At 41.2% G+C, this 14,982-nt stretch overlaps 1 protein-coding gene across 1 annotated transcript in view; it reads left to right on the plus strand.

The window, feature by feature from the left end:
- The window catches only part of SNAP91 (synaptosome associated protein 91), a 73,288-nt gene that overhangs the window by 48,671 nt on the left and 9,635 nt on the right, over positions 1-14,982 (plus strand). The window contains exons 17-24 of the mRNA XM_075414437.1: positions 2,748-2,855; positions 3,373-3,630; positions 3,838-3,915; positions 4,018-4,089; positions 4,553-4,636; positions 5,568-5,651; positions 12,235-12,372; positions 13,665-13,814. Of these exons, the coding sequence (XP_075270552.1) occupies positions 2,748-2,855; positions 3,373-3,630; positions 3,838-3,915; positions 4,018-4,089; positions 4,553-4,636; positions 5,568-5,651; positions 12,235-12,372; positions 13,665-13,814 (972 nt within the window). The remainder of the gene's footprint in view (positions 1-2,747; positions 2,856-3,372; positions 3,631-3,837; positions 3,916-4,017; positions 4,090-4,552; positions 4,637-5,567; positions 5,652-12,234; positions 12,373-13,664; positions 13,815-14,982) is intronic.

The raw sequence follows: 14,982 nt of genomic DNA on the forward strand, positions 1-14,982 counted from the left end.
AATCCCCTAATTCTTATGATTCTTTAATAAGTGGAATATTTCTTGTTAGCTCAGGTCAGTTTCTCCATGTCAAAAAGTAATGAAGGATGACTGAAGAGTAAAAAACTGTGGAAACAGAGAAAAAATTCTTTTCACTCGTACGCTTTATTAAGACTTTCTGTAGGGTTGTTTCATATGCTGCATAATGCATTAAATGATTGTAAGTCAGGTGTATCATCCTGTGTGTGTAACTTCTGTCGTGTATTGGTGTTGTGGCATCAAATAAAGCCTGAACTTATGAAATTAAACAGATCACTCTTCAGGAACACTCATTTAGCTGCAGACAAGATGTACTGAAGCACTACTTCACTATTTCAGAATTCAGAAATGCTCTTGTTAGCACATCATTGCAACAAGAACTATTTTTTTAACAATTTAAGTGTTACACGATACATAATACATATCTGTCACTCCTAATAGATGTTCCATGCAGTATGAACTTGCAAAGGTTTCAGCAACATCTTTTTAAGTTTTTTTATTAATAAAATATGCGGTACTTAAGTGTATCCATTTTTGCATATGAAGCTAGATTTTAGCAGAGGACATCTGTGCAGGTGAACCAGAGCCTTTTGAAAGACTTCAAAGAACTTGATAAGCATTAACTTCAAACAAAAACAAACCCTGAAAACCCACCTTGGGTTTGAACTGTGAGTTTAAGGGCCAGTTGTTCAGGTTGGTATGTCTCTATGCTCATATACGTTTCTTGAACTTCTCAGAGTAACTAATATTTAAATTTCCTAATATGCCATTTTTCCTTTAGATTCTGTTATGAATTTGTATGTCTATGTCACCTACCATTTAACCCAAGTATGATGATGAAGAAAATGAAAACGCTTAGCTAGAATCTTACTTGGAGGTGGCAATAAACAATAAAGCTGGTGCCAAGCTAGCTGTTCCCTTCCTTCTGCGGGCTGGAAGGAATTTGTTCCCACCTGAATTTCTGCAGCTGTTACACATGGAACTTCAATACTCTACATCTGGACAGGAATAGGTGTTACTCTAAGGCTGAAGTGGTCCCAATGTAGAACTTGTGATTAACTCTATGCATTCTGAAGACCCACTTTATATGAAATCTGGAGTCTATCCTTTCGTGCTGGGAAGTAATTATGAGTAGTGTTGACAGACTTCTGTGCTGTTGGCCTACAAGCATGTGTGGATAGAAATGTGTTCTTGTCAAAGAGCCCAGGGTGACCCTCCATCTGAAAGCCATCCCTGTGGAGCAAAACCCAACACATATGACCATACACGTAGCTTATTCTCAAGTACAATTCAAAACTCTTCAGTCCAGTTCTGTGTTGAATTTCTTCTACGTGTTATATGCCAGTGTCTGGTATACATACAATAATGTGATGTTGGATTAATTCTGATTTTTTTACTTGGACAACTGCCATCCAGTTTTGTTGTTGTACCCTGTCACATGAAAAATAGAATTATATTTGAAATGGCTTATTAGCAGGCCTTTTTTTGCTACTAATTCATTTTAATTCTATTGTACAAGGCTAATCGGCTTTTGTATCTTCTGTTGAAGTTTCAATGCATGTTGTTTTAAGCTTTTTAGATTAACTGGCACAAACTTGTTTTTAAAATGGTTGTTTGCATTTTAAAATTGATACTCAAGTTAAAGCATGTTAAGCTTTTTCCTGTACTGGTTTGGCAGTGCAATTGCCATATTCCCCAACAGAACTTTTTTTTAACTTGCTGACTTTGTAGCAGTAGAAAAATGGCCTTTATGAGCATCTTGAAGTATTTAGTCTTAACTGCATAGTCTTTTTGTGAAGAAAATGCTTGCCTATGAGGGTAGTCCAAGTGGCGGTGTCCATTAGGACTACTTCATGGGATTAAGAGCTACAGATGATGGTTTAAGCCTAGGAGTAATGCTGTAAAAATTCAGAGCTCGAAATTTAAACATGTCACTTAGCAAGTGGCAGACAAAAAAACAGTGAAAGAAAACATGTGACCAAGTCGTTCCAAAAGCCCAAACCAGTTGCTTTCCTGGACTTGGCTTGTTGGCCTTAGAGGTGATCCTCAAAGGAGAGACAACTATGGCTGGCCAGTAGTTAAGATGAACAGTCTTGATCTGTGAGAAGCAAGCTGAGTAAATATAACCTATGCATCAGGTTATGGCTTCAGAAAGATCCAATTGGAATACTGTTAAGAAACAAGTAAGTTCAATTTCTCAGCTGTTGCATGACTGACGTGGCCCAGAAGCCAGAAATGGTAGATGCAGATCTCTGCCAGTGTAAATGGGTTGTTATTAGTGACGGTGCTTAAGTTTGCAAAGCACTGTGCAAGTAAACTCAGTTGCAGATTAGTCACATGTTATGGGCTTTGAGCATGCAAGCTTTTAATATCTCTAATAACACCAACCTACTGCCATACCTCTGCTCTGTCTTCATTAGTTAATTTTGGGTAGTATGTGAACATGCTGCTCTGAACCCTTATACAATGAGAATAACGCCGCTTTTTACACTTGCTGTACTGCTGGCGGGCAACCTGAGAAGCTCCATCTTCAAACCTTGTCTAGAACCTGCTCGTGTGGGTTTGTCGGAGACAGTGTTTTGCGCTGCATGACTTGTCTTGCTGTCAGAGTAACAATGTTCATGTTGTATAAGGGGATCTACCTGTGCAATTTAACTTGGTTCTTTTACTGTATTTTTCTTCTCTTTATCCTTTTTCCTTTTAATTTCTGTTCTTAAACTGCACCCAAGATGCCTTTGCAGCTTCTCCTGGGGAAGCCCCTGCAGCAGCTGAAGGGGCAGCAGCACCAGCTACCCCAACCCCTGTAGCAGCAGCTCTTGATGCATGTTCAGGAAATGGTGGGTTTTATGTTATTAGATAGTCTCTTGTTTTGCTGTTTTTTTTTGTTTAAACTACATGGCAGTGTGTTTTTCTGAAATTTTCCTAGTGTTTTCAATTGGTCAAAACAAACCTTAGACTGAAGAGCATGCTTAACAAAACTGCCTGTTTCTGAGTCCCGGTAACTTTGTGCTTATTTGATAGTGCTAATAAATAAATCTGGCAGTGCTGAGTTTTTTGTAAGCAGTAACCTGCTAAACTGGATATTCTTTTGTCATATTTCTGTCTTTTTGGCCTTGCCAAACAGCCTTTGGAAGTTCCCCCTTTAGTAACTAGACTGCTCAGCCTTTCAGATGGTCTTTATTTTGGAAAAACATAAGTAACATGTCTGGATAAGTAGGCCAGATGTTAGAGGGACCACCTCGATGCGTGTGTATTTGCAGTATGTGCATTGCCTGTAGTTGCTTTGTTCTTGACTTCCTCCCTCACTGATCCTAAATATGCATACACATCTATTTCCCCTCTCCTTTTTACAAGACCCCTTTGCCCCATCCGAAGGTAGTGCAGAGGCTGCTCCTGAGCTGGACCTCTTTGCTATGAAGCCAACAGAGACTGCTGTTCCTGTAGTTACCCCTACAACTAGCGCAGCCACTCCAGTTCCTGCAACAACTCCTTCTCCAGCTGCTGCTGTTGCTGTTGCTGCTACTGCTACTACGGCTACTGCCACTACCACTACTGCCACCACTTCTGCTACCGCCACCACCTCCGCTCCTCCTGCTCTAGATATCTTTGGTGGTAATTTTGTTTTTAACTCTTTGATTCTGGTGGATTGATCTGTCAGGAGTACAGAACAAACAAATCATTGTTGCATGCATGCTGTGTGCTAGGCTTTCAAACCAGAGAGCCTGTTAACTGCAAATATAATGTGCGAAACTTGAAAGCTCTGCTTTCAATCCTGCCTTTCGAAAATGAGTTAAAGACATGTTATGTTCTTGGCCTTAGATTTATTTGAGTCTGTTCCTGATGTACCTGCAGCACCTAAACCAGATGCTACTCCTAGCATAGATCTCTTTGGTACAGGTAAAGAGAGAATTCTTCCGAAACTCTGCTGTTTGATGCCTGTAATGGTGTAAACTGACTTGAATGATACTTACTTCTTGGTTTTTCTTTCATTTCTGGAAGATGCTTTTTCATCTCCGCCGCATGGAGCTTCTCCTGTACCTGAGAGTTCTCTCACCGCTGATCTCTTATCTGGTGAGTGCTTGTTTTCATAGGCCACTTATTTTTAGTTTTTGTTCTCAAGAGTTAAAAAAACCCACAAGACATACTACCAATTTATGTCTTTAAGCTGAAATACTAAGTTGTGGGTTTGTTGACACTTTGATCACAAGATTGGCAGCTGCTGAAGATGCAAGCCATGAAGTGGCTGGCCATGAAGTGGCTGACACTGAAGTTAAGTAGGTAATGTGGTTGTTGAGAGGGTAAATCCTCCTCTAAGAATAAGAAAATTCTTAATAAGCAATGCTTTCTTTAAAGTACTGTATTTTTCAGTTGCTGTATGAGAAATGTAACACTTTCCATTTGCAGTTCCAAAGACTGTTACGTGAATTTACCCACCCTATGGTTCTAACTGGTGGAGCCCATGTGGCTTTAAAATATTTAGCTATCATTGTTGCCTTGCTGATACTAAATATTATTTATCCTATGCTTACTGCAGTGGATGCATTTGCAGCCCCCTCTCCTCTACCCACTGCCTCTCCAGCAAAGGTGGATTCTTCAGGTGTGATTGACCTATTTGGTGGTGGGTATTTTTCTTTCCTCACCACTTCAGAGTTGAATCACTTCATTTTGATTACCTTTGTGCTTGGCACAAAGCTCCTTTCTCCTTCTCACAGCTTTTCTATGTAGAATCATGGCTAATATTAGCATGTCCAATTCTTCGTATTGCCTAATAACGAACTGCAAATAAACTGTCAGCATGGCTGTTCTGTTGTCATGACACTTGCCATTCTGTCTTCTGTCAGTGCGTGTATGGCTTTTCCTCAGAGGTTCAATGAAAGTCTGTTGTGTGCTTTTTTCCTTCTTTGCAACTCTTGTGTTCACGTTGTTTTCTCTCAGTTCCGTTTCTCAAAGCAGCTGAAGTTTTGAGGCTTGTCTCAAACTGGATATCTGAATCACAGGATCTTTGTTGGGTTTGACTACGTGGAAATTAGGATGGGCACAACCAGCTCTAGAAGTCTTGTAGAACAGGAATGTTACTTAGAAGCAGTGAATTTCCAAACATTGGTGAAATACCCCTCTAAACAGACTTAAGGTCAGCCAGTAAATTCTGGCTGGAACGACTCCAGTCTGTCATCCATGCATTGATCTCCAAAGGGCTTAACCCTCTCGCCTAGAATGCTGTGGTTTGTAGGGGTTTTCTGAGAAGAGGCCCGACTAAAAGGACTCACAAACCTCACTGACATAATATTGATATCTTCAGTGCTATTCTTCCCTATAGAAAAACAGATTCCTTTGAAGTTCTGGTTTGTTGCCCCTCCTTTTTTCCACCTGAGCTTTGTGTCCGTGGTACTGCTTGGCAATAAAGATGGCCAAGCACTTTCATTTTCTTCTGATGAATTAAGTGGTTATCCTTTTGTCATCTTTTGTTCAAGACAGGTGGTAGATTGATACATTTAATACTTAACTCTACCTTTTTTTTTTTTTTTGATCCTTTCTGGAATTCCCTTTAGATGCTTTTGGAAGTAGTGCTTCTGAACCACAGCCCGCAACCCAGGCTGCTTCTAGTTCCTCAGCTTCTGCGGACCTACTTGCTGGTAATAACGATCTTCTAAACTTGTTATTTTAAGGCAAAACTAAGAATCAGTCTTTGAAATCTTTTATGTTTCTTGGGTGTAAGTGGACTTTTGCAGTGGAATAAAATTCTTGTTCACAAGATTTCTTAGTATTTTACGCGTATTAAATTAAAACTACAATTATTTATAATGGAGGCACTATACCCAAGTACAAGTTAACTTCCTAGATTACCTTCTTCCCATGCTTTTTATTTTCCTACCTCCTACACAAGCCTTATTTTTCTGTACTGTTTACTGAATGGGGTGTTTATTTATGTAAGTTTCTTTGGCTGACTGTAGCAGTACTTCGGCAGTATTACACGCCATGCTATGTATTCCTTACTGCTAAGTCATCTTTTTTTCTTGGTTGATTTAATTGAGGCAGGTTACATACTTCAATGTTAAGAGCTTGGATGAATGACTTGGTAGCAGTCTTGCATTTAGCCAAGGAGAGTGAGGTGATAAGAGAGAGCTTTTCTGAGCATAAGGGCATAGAAGTGGTAGAGAGACCCTCTCCTTATACTGGGTGGGATGAAGTCTCTGCTAGCGCTGAATGTAGCATCACTTTCAAACCCATTTCAAAGGTTGAATCACTATATTGTTGCAGTCTGCATCCTACAGGTAAGCAGCTTCAGCTGAATTCTCTTTGTGCTCCAAAGTTCATGCTATACCAGGTATTTTAGTGGCTGTAGTAACTGTGCTAAACAGTTGTGACTCCCCCCGTCTCAGTTGGAAGTTTGTAGAGAACAAGATCCCAATATGTCTTCCTCAGATTTAAAAAAACTAATGCACTCTGGTTGAGGAAGACTTGGCTTAGTTTTCCCTCTTGTTTCTGAAAGGTGAATTTGTCAGTAGAATTTGTTGGTAGGTTACCCTTCAGGAACTTTGAAGATGATTGTTAGCTTCATTTGGTACCTTTGTGACATCTGAGCTGGAGTGATAGTCTGCACTTTATGCAACTGCTGACCACTCCAGGTGTGGTGACCCCTGACATCAGTTGCTGTCTACATGTCTGCAGATCTCTCATGCCAACTTGCACTGTATCAGAAGTCCGACCCTATGTATGTTTTACCTTTATATGCTCGTGATAGGTCCTACCTTGTGTGAGGAATACATAATGTGAGGTGCCTAGGTATGTAATCTCCTCTAAGTGGTGTGAGTTGATACAGGTGGGTGCTTGCATGCTGAAGCCACCACAGAAAAGCACACACATTTTCCAGTACCTGCTCTAAGTGTGGGCATCGCCTAGTTGTGCTGCAGGAAAGTAGCAGTAGTCTAGATAATAATAATAATGATGATGATGATGATGATGATGATGTACATGTCTGTTCTCAATTGGTTCCAGTGCTGGCCAGCCAGCTACTTAAAGCGAGACATAATGCGTAAATGTGTGCTAAAGCTTTAGTACAGGCAACTTCAGGATTTTAAGATAGAAGACCACCATTTGTTTTAATATTGCTTCAATAGGTCTTTGTATTAGTTAGTCTATGGGTAGCTTAAGGCCAGAGATCAGGCTTTAACAAATAGATTCTGAAACGTAGTAGTCATTTGCGGTTGTATGCGTTGTTGGGGTACTGGGTGCAAAGATGTTGTTGGGCAGAAGCTAATTCTGCTTATGCAAACGTTACAATACAAAATATTTTATGTGCTTATCTGTAACTAAGCTTCAATTCTGGTAGGAATTATGCTCCAGCTGGCTTAAACTTCAGCAGTGTGCTCTCTGAATCTGATGAGTCACATTAAATCAAAACCTAAATTATGAAAGGGATGTTATAAGTCTAAATGCTCAAGCAGACCTGAACCAGCTGGGGTGAATAGATGATTTTTTTAAATTCTAATTTATTTTTGGTTTGAACATACATTCAAAAGGGCTCCAAGTACATTTGAAGCCTTTTTTGGCAGATGTAGAGAGTCTGTAAACATCATAGCATATTGCTAAGCATTTGTTCACCCTAGATAACAGCAGATGTATAGCCTGCAGTGTAATCCAGTTTTAAATGTAAAAGTGTCCAGAATTCATATGGTGGCTGAAGGCTTGTCCTTCATGGTTTATGAGTGTTTGGTTGTACTAAGTGTGTATATGCATAATGTTGTGAGTATGCATCATTGTCTTAAGTGTTCTGTTTCTGTCTTAAGTTTCTAGTCTTTCGTGGCTCACTAAGAAAATATGGTAGAATTTTTTTCATACTCTTCTGAGCCTCTCAGCAGGCAAGACTAGAACTGTGCTGCTAAATACAATAGTCTAGCCATTTATCCTTTAAATCTTTCTATCCAATTAAACTGTGTGCATGTGTATACCAGTGCGCACTCTAAAAGCATCTTCTTACTAGAAATCTTACTTGAATGTGTAAGTAAAATCACCCTCAAAATCGGGCAGTTGGGGATGTCCAGACAACACATCTAACTCAGTTGCTGCTGTTTCTGCAGACTCACTCTGGGTCTTGTGCAAGCCCTAGGCAACTAAGAACTTAATCTGTTAAAGCATTTTTATGGCATTTGTGCCTGATGTTGGTGTTAAATTGCGCAGGGCTAAAAGCTATGGAATTAAGACCAATCGTCATGCAAACCTCACCTGAAGCTGGGGAGAACTCTTCTGTAGCTGGAGCAACACACACTTTGTGGGGCTTTGCAAAAGCTTACACAACTTTCAAAACAGAATCTTATAAATGGATATTAAGTATTGCCCTGCTGCCAGGCTCCTTCTCACTCAGGAAACAGAAAGCATCTAACCAAGCACAGTGCTTTAGGACTCTCTGCTTCATCATCCCTGTGTCTTGTCAACCTGCCTCTGGTCTGATCCTTTGGAGATCAGTACTTTTTTGCAGATAGTTGAATGCATGGGACTTTGCCTTGGGACAGGTGATGAACCAGGAGAGAGCTTGTAGGTAAGGACTGGAGGACAGGCCAGCATTGGTGAAGTTACAGTAGATGTCTGCTACAGACCACCCCATCAAGAAGAGGCAGTAGAGGAACCTTTTTTTTAGGCAGCTGAAGAAAGCTGCACTATCACAGGATTTGGCACCATGGACAGCTTAAACTACCATAGTATGTGCTGGAAGAGCAATAGGGAATATGGCTGGGCACAGGTAATCCAGGGGACTTCTGGAACATATTAGAGAATCTCTTGAGGTGAGTGATCAAGACGTATCGGAGTGAGTTCAATGGAGGGCCACAGAGATGGTGATGGATGCACATGACATACGAGGAGAGGCTGAGAACTGGGTCCATTCAGCCTTAAGAAGAGAGGGCAGAAGGGAGACCTTAGAAGTGTCTAAACAACCTCACTGGAGGATACAGAGAAGACTAGCCAGGCTCTTCTTGGAGGTGCACAGTGGTAGGAAAAAAGGCCATGTGGGTAGGGAGTTCCAGTTAAATACTGGATTTTTTTTTAAATTATTTTTACCATGAGGATGGTCAGATAAGATAACAGGCTGCCCAGAGAGGCAATGAAATCTCTCCCATTGGAGGTGTCAAAGCAAGTCTCTGGGCAACCTGATGTGATTAGACTGGCTTTGAGCAGGGTGTTGGGCTGGCTGGCTTCCAGAGGTTCCTTCCAACCTAAATTATTCTATGACAAAGCCACTTCAAGAACAGACCTTGGAGAGCTGAGGGTGTATCTCTGATCCCAGTGCATTCGTCCAGATTCAAAATTAGTGTCTGTGAACATGTGACTTGCTGTGAAACAGGATTTGGGTGATAAGGGCTTCACAACCCTGAAGGAGGCCCAATAAACACTGGGAAGTCGCAGAGGCTTTTGAAACTCTTTACTTTGGACTGCAGAAAGCAGGCAGCTCTTCTTCCCGCTCCTGCTTCCCTGGCTCCAGCCAGTGCCCTTGGTACTGGTAGCATCTCAGTAGCATCTGAAGGGACCAGTTTAAGTTACGATCCGAGTGTTTTCAGTCATTGCCTGCAATCTGGCAAGCTTCAGCTGAAGTACGCAATTTGTGGGAAGTTTCTAACCAGGTTGTGTTCTCCTGGACCTGTAGTACATAGTCTGGTTTTCTGTCCTCTCCCAGCTGTGTCTGGAGCCAATGTATTTGTTCATATAGGCCAGGCGTTCCACAGCTAAAGCCTGTCTGCTGGTGGTCCAGCAAGTTGCTGGCCTGGTGCCCAGGACCCAGTGATGGCACACCAGTCTCATTTCCCTACTCAGGGTTTTGGTTTGAATACAATTAGCTACTGCTGACTTACTTTTCTTCTAAAATATGCATCTGATGTATAAAGAAGTCTGATACTTGTGTGTGTATAAATCTCTCTTATTCTTTCAATATTTTTGAAGTGTCTGGTGTTAAATCTCACTTAGTTCTCTGAGAAAGCAAAGCTTTCAGGAAGATCATCTGAGATCTCTCAGTAGCATTTGATATAATAGATCCTCATAGTTTGAGCACAAGTTCGTTATGTTGAGCTCTAACCTGTCTTGTAGTTAAGTGCCCTGGGTTTGGCCAGGACAGGGTTAATTTTCACCAGAGTCCAGGAAGAGACACAGCCGGGCAGGCTGACCCAACCTGGCCAAACAGAGCAGGGTATTCCATACCATGTGCCATCATGCTGGGTTCTGGTGGGAGGGAGCTGGGCGGTGAGAACTCACTCGCGGCTCGGGAGTGTGCAACGGCGGCGGTTCAGAAGAGCGGCTCTGTGGGTTGTGCGGTTTGTGTTGTGTTTTCTCCTGATCTGTATCGTTGTTGTTCCTGTTCCCGTTGTTTGCTATTCTGTTAAACTGCCCTTATCCCGACCCACCAGTTTCTGCCTGTTTCTTCCCATTCTCCTCCGCACCGTGGCGGGGGGAGGGGCGGCCGCGTGGCGCTTTTGTTGCCGGCAGCAACCAAACCATAACATTAAGTGTCTGACAGATGCTTGATTTCATAGCTGGGAAATGTGCTGTTGTCACTGTTTGTAAGATGTCTGCATAATGCACTGTAGTTGATATACCCTGTGACCATGGAAAGCAGCTTGGATAAAACAGTGTTTAGAAAATCCTCAGAATTTTCTTTTATTTTCCTATTTTTAAAAAGCTGACTTCCCCACTGAACTGGTAACTAAAGAAAGCTGAAGAAAGAAGAGGAAGGAAAGAATTAATTGACTGCTTAAACAGCAATGGTACAAACTATCTCAGTAAAAAGACAGAAAGTAGTGATAAGGGTTTAACGTAAACAGGTGATCTCTTCTAAATTGATAAATTGTATTTGGTACTTAATTTCAATGATGTGACTGTTGGAGTAGCGTGGTTAATTTTTCAGATTTCACCCACATGAAAACATCTGCACTTACTTTGGATGAGAACAGCACTTAAAATGGTCTCTACATGTTGGAGAAAATTATCTAAAGGAGAAGTTTCAAATTGGTAAATGCTCAAGCTTCTGTCCATAGGCAGCAATGATTAGCTGGACAAATAAGAACAGTAGACTGCAAGGCAGGACATTCCCTGTAAAGAAATTAAAGGCAGTGGTAGAGTACTGGTTTGTCACTGTCTTGTGCTCAGCTGTGCCAAAATGAGACGCTTCCTACTCTGATACAACCTGTACTTTCCCCACCCTGTATTTGCATAAGTCACAGTTGGAGCTCCGAGCTCAGGTCTGATCCTTTCTATGCAAGGGCAGCTGGGAAAAAACAAGGCTGAGAGGCTGAAGAATGTAGTAGAGAGGTCTCGAACATCACTGTCAAGAAGAGATTGAATAAGAGGAATGTCTTGTAGATGGAAGAGAATTGAGAAAGTGTTATATGTCTGTTCTTGTTTAGATGGAGTCTTTGTATATTTAATCAGCTTCAAGAGTCTGTAGATAATAAAAATAAGCTTAAATTGCAAGGGAGATCAATATGTAAATTATTATACATATAATAAATATAATATATATTAGGTATTATATAGAGGGCAAGGGAGCGATTTTAAGAATAGTCAAGCATGGGAGTACATTGCTTGTAGGCTAGAGAATTTTGATGAGAAGGGTTTATTTATATAAATATAGGGTTTATAACGTCTGCATTAGCCTTAATTGTGGAGATTCTCCAGCCTACAAGTAGTTCACTTGTGGATGCTCTTGATCCTGCTTTGGCGTGATTGTGGGGTGGGGCAGCAGCTTGAAGATGGCTTGATGAGGGAGATGGGGTGTTTTAAGATGGTGAGAGAGGCTAAACTGGATTAGTAAAACACTGCCTTCAGAACTCAGATTCCAAAGTAGTTGATGGGTGATCATGTGCTTTTCTCAAGTTAGTCCTCTGTTTCTCTTTTTTTCTGAACTGAATCTTGTTTATTACACTCTGCCTGTGAGATTACATACCTGGAACGACAGCGTGTAGTACTGGAGGAATTGTGTTCTCTGTTCAGTTGGTCTGCCTCTGCAGGAATCTAAATAACAAACACTGAAGTTTTTATTGGTGACTCTCAAAATCTTAAATTCCCTGTGTCATACCTGGCATACCAAGGATGCTTGTGTAGTACTGAGTTTTTCACAATGGTCTGGTAAGAACTGTCTCTATCATTCTGCCTTCTATAGATTGAGCTTTTGATAAACACGGCACAACAAGACTGACTCTAATGTCCACACTTCTCTTATGTGGCTTTTTCAAGGCTTTGGAGGCTCATTTATTGCTCCCTCTCCATCACCATCCCCAGTCACCCCAGCTCAAACCAGCTTATTACAGCCTAACTTCGATGCAGCTTTTGGGACAACAGCTCCAACGACTGGCAGTTCGTTTGATGCATCAGGTGAGCCACAGGGCTTCTTCGTGTGAAACTTCTCGTCTGTTTTGTGTGTTAGATGAGTTAATGACACCACATTTAGGCTCTGGGTACAAGCAGTATCAGTGATTTCCCCATTCCTTCTCTACTGGAAGAACCCAGGGTTGTGTTTAGGCTGACGTATACCCAAGAGCTCTCTGTACCCTTTTTGATTTTTGGTTTTTTTTTATATTCTACCATGTCAGTAAAAAAACAACTAGTGTGAACATCATCCTTGCATGTGCTTGACTGCATGAATCGGGAATTATGCAAGGAAAACACTGTTCTGTAAATCAAGTATATAGGCAAGTTGTCTTGCTGCTGAAGCTGTTCTTGAGCTTGCATGGCACCTGAAGGTACACGAAACGGAAACTGAGGTCGTGTTCTTTGCCTGACTATAAGCTTAAACTTTCATCTCTGCTATCGTTTTGTTTTGTATCTCTTCCATTCTATATTTTCCATGCTGGGTCCTTGCTACAAACTTATAATTGGTGAGTTCTGGAACTCTACAAGAAAAAAAGGTTGAAGTAGTACCGCTGCTTGGTTATTTGGTTGCTTGCCAGTGCACATGCTACCCCTTCCTGTTGACTTAACATTAGCATGTACCTCAAATACAGATCAGAAGATAGAACGCTGGCATGAGATGCACCAGCTGGTTTAACTTCCAGGGATCAAAAAAATGAACTTCTGAGTTAGGTGACTGGACTAAGGAGGCTAGCTCTGTCAGTGTGGATGGTTCTGGTTCCTTCTGATCTCATAAGATGTTAGTAGGTTTTCCTGATTCCCTGCTGCTTGCAAGTGAATAGTAACATCTTAAGACTTTCAATCCTGTTGCTGTAAGGTGTCAAGATATAAGACTGCCTTTGCCACAGTAATTCTGACTGGTGTTTGCAGCAAGATGTTCATTTTAAAAACTTTTAAATGAATATCTCCTGACAAATATGTGTGCATCTGGCATCTTTCTAAGGATGGCTGTAAGAAAAACAGTGTCATGTGGAAGTGGTGCTGTATATATGTAGGTTCAACTCTCCAGTTAAAGTCCTTTTAGGCGTGTCCTCTCGTGTTCTCATCGGTATAGCTCTTTCAGGATTACTGTACATTCAGTATCTAGTAAAACGATATGCATGCCCTTGTTGGCATTACTTTTAATGTCAGACGGTGTTTTGGTAAGACTTGTGATGTGGTTGTCCGTGCTGTATTTGTTGGAGCAACAGCAAAGTGGCAGGTGATGTTTTTCTTACCACAGCTGCTGTTCTAACCCATTTTCCTTTCACTTCCAGTGTTTGATGGCTTAGGTGATCTTCTTATGCCAACTATGGTTCCATCTGGTCAGTCTATAGCACCATCAGCCACTGCAACAGTCACTGCTTCAGCAGCAAGCAAAGGCCTCGGAAGTGATCTTGATTCGTCCCTTGCAAACTTAGTAGGCAGTAAGTGACAAATTTTGGTTTTAAGTGGTGTGGCATACAACTATGTTACCTTTCTGTGGAGCCAAATACCTGTCTGTTTTAGCTTGCTTCAATGTCCTTCTGTTTCCCCGGGGAGATCAGGGAAGGAATAAGGCCTGATTCGGACAGCTGGTAGTCTGGGTTCGTAACTTGTCCCTCTTTGTGCCCAGGATCTGAGTCAAATAATGGGATCTGTTTGGTAGATATGATTTGTAAAGTGAATGTCCCAGGTACATTCAGGGGCACATCAGACTCTTAATGGATGTGCCTCTGTATAATAACAAATGGAAAGGTGAAAACTGTCCAAAGCATCTGATAACACTGTGGAATTGAAGCAGAAAAACTGGTGGATGCAAATAGCTGACTTCTTGCTTAGTGAGAGGAGGAGGAGCAGTGGGGTGAGGAGTGCACAATGGCCAAGAAGACACTTTCTCTAGACAGTGAACTTTCCAAAACATGTTTTTGAAATGCTAAATTAAAAAACATTCTCTTTCCTGTAGTAGGAAAAGGGCTAGAGTCTTTGTAACTAGAGATCAGTAGCTGCAGCCCCCTCAAAAACCTAAGAGACCCACCTAGGCTAGTACTTTGGAGGACTGTATAGATGGAATACTCTGTTAGTATATGTAAACACACCACAGCCAAGATATAACTGAGCTTATGATGCATACTCTTCTGTTGATGGGGGGGGAAACTACCATGCTTAGAAGTCAGCAGGACTCTTAATCACCTGAAACCTGTTCAGCAAGTCATTTGGTGTATCCAGGTTTGGGGGAGAAACTCAGACTTAGCGATTTGTGACTTACAGAACTTGTCCTGGTCAGGTGAGAAGAATATTCTTTAAAACTTAGCTTAAACCGTCTTCTAAGGAAACTGCTTGGAGTTCCTATGTATGATAGAGCAGAGACAGCAGTGCAAAACTTTCAGGTAACGTTCAGATTTATGTGTATGTGAAAAATAGCTTTTTATTTCTGTATGTATGATGAGGAACAGAAACCAGAAACTAGTGTTGTCATTCATGGTAAATGGTTTTGTACTTTTAAATAACTTAGTATTTTGTAGACCTAAACATATTGTTACTTTGGTCTGCTTATGGATCAAGAATAGCTTCCTCAAGTAACAGACATGTGCAGAGTTCCTCAAAATTTTGTCC

The sequence above is a fragment of the Opisthocomus hoazin genome, chromosome 2 (genome assembly GCF_030867145.1).
Source record: "Opisthocomus hoazin isolate bOpiHoa1 chromosome 2, bOpiHoa1.hap1, whole genome shotgun sequence".
NCBI lineage: Eukaryota > Metazoa > Chordata > Aves > Opisthocomiformes > Opisthocomidae > Opisthocomus > Opisthocomus hoazin.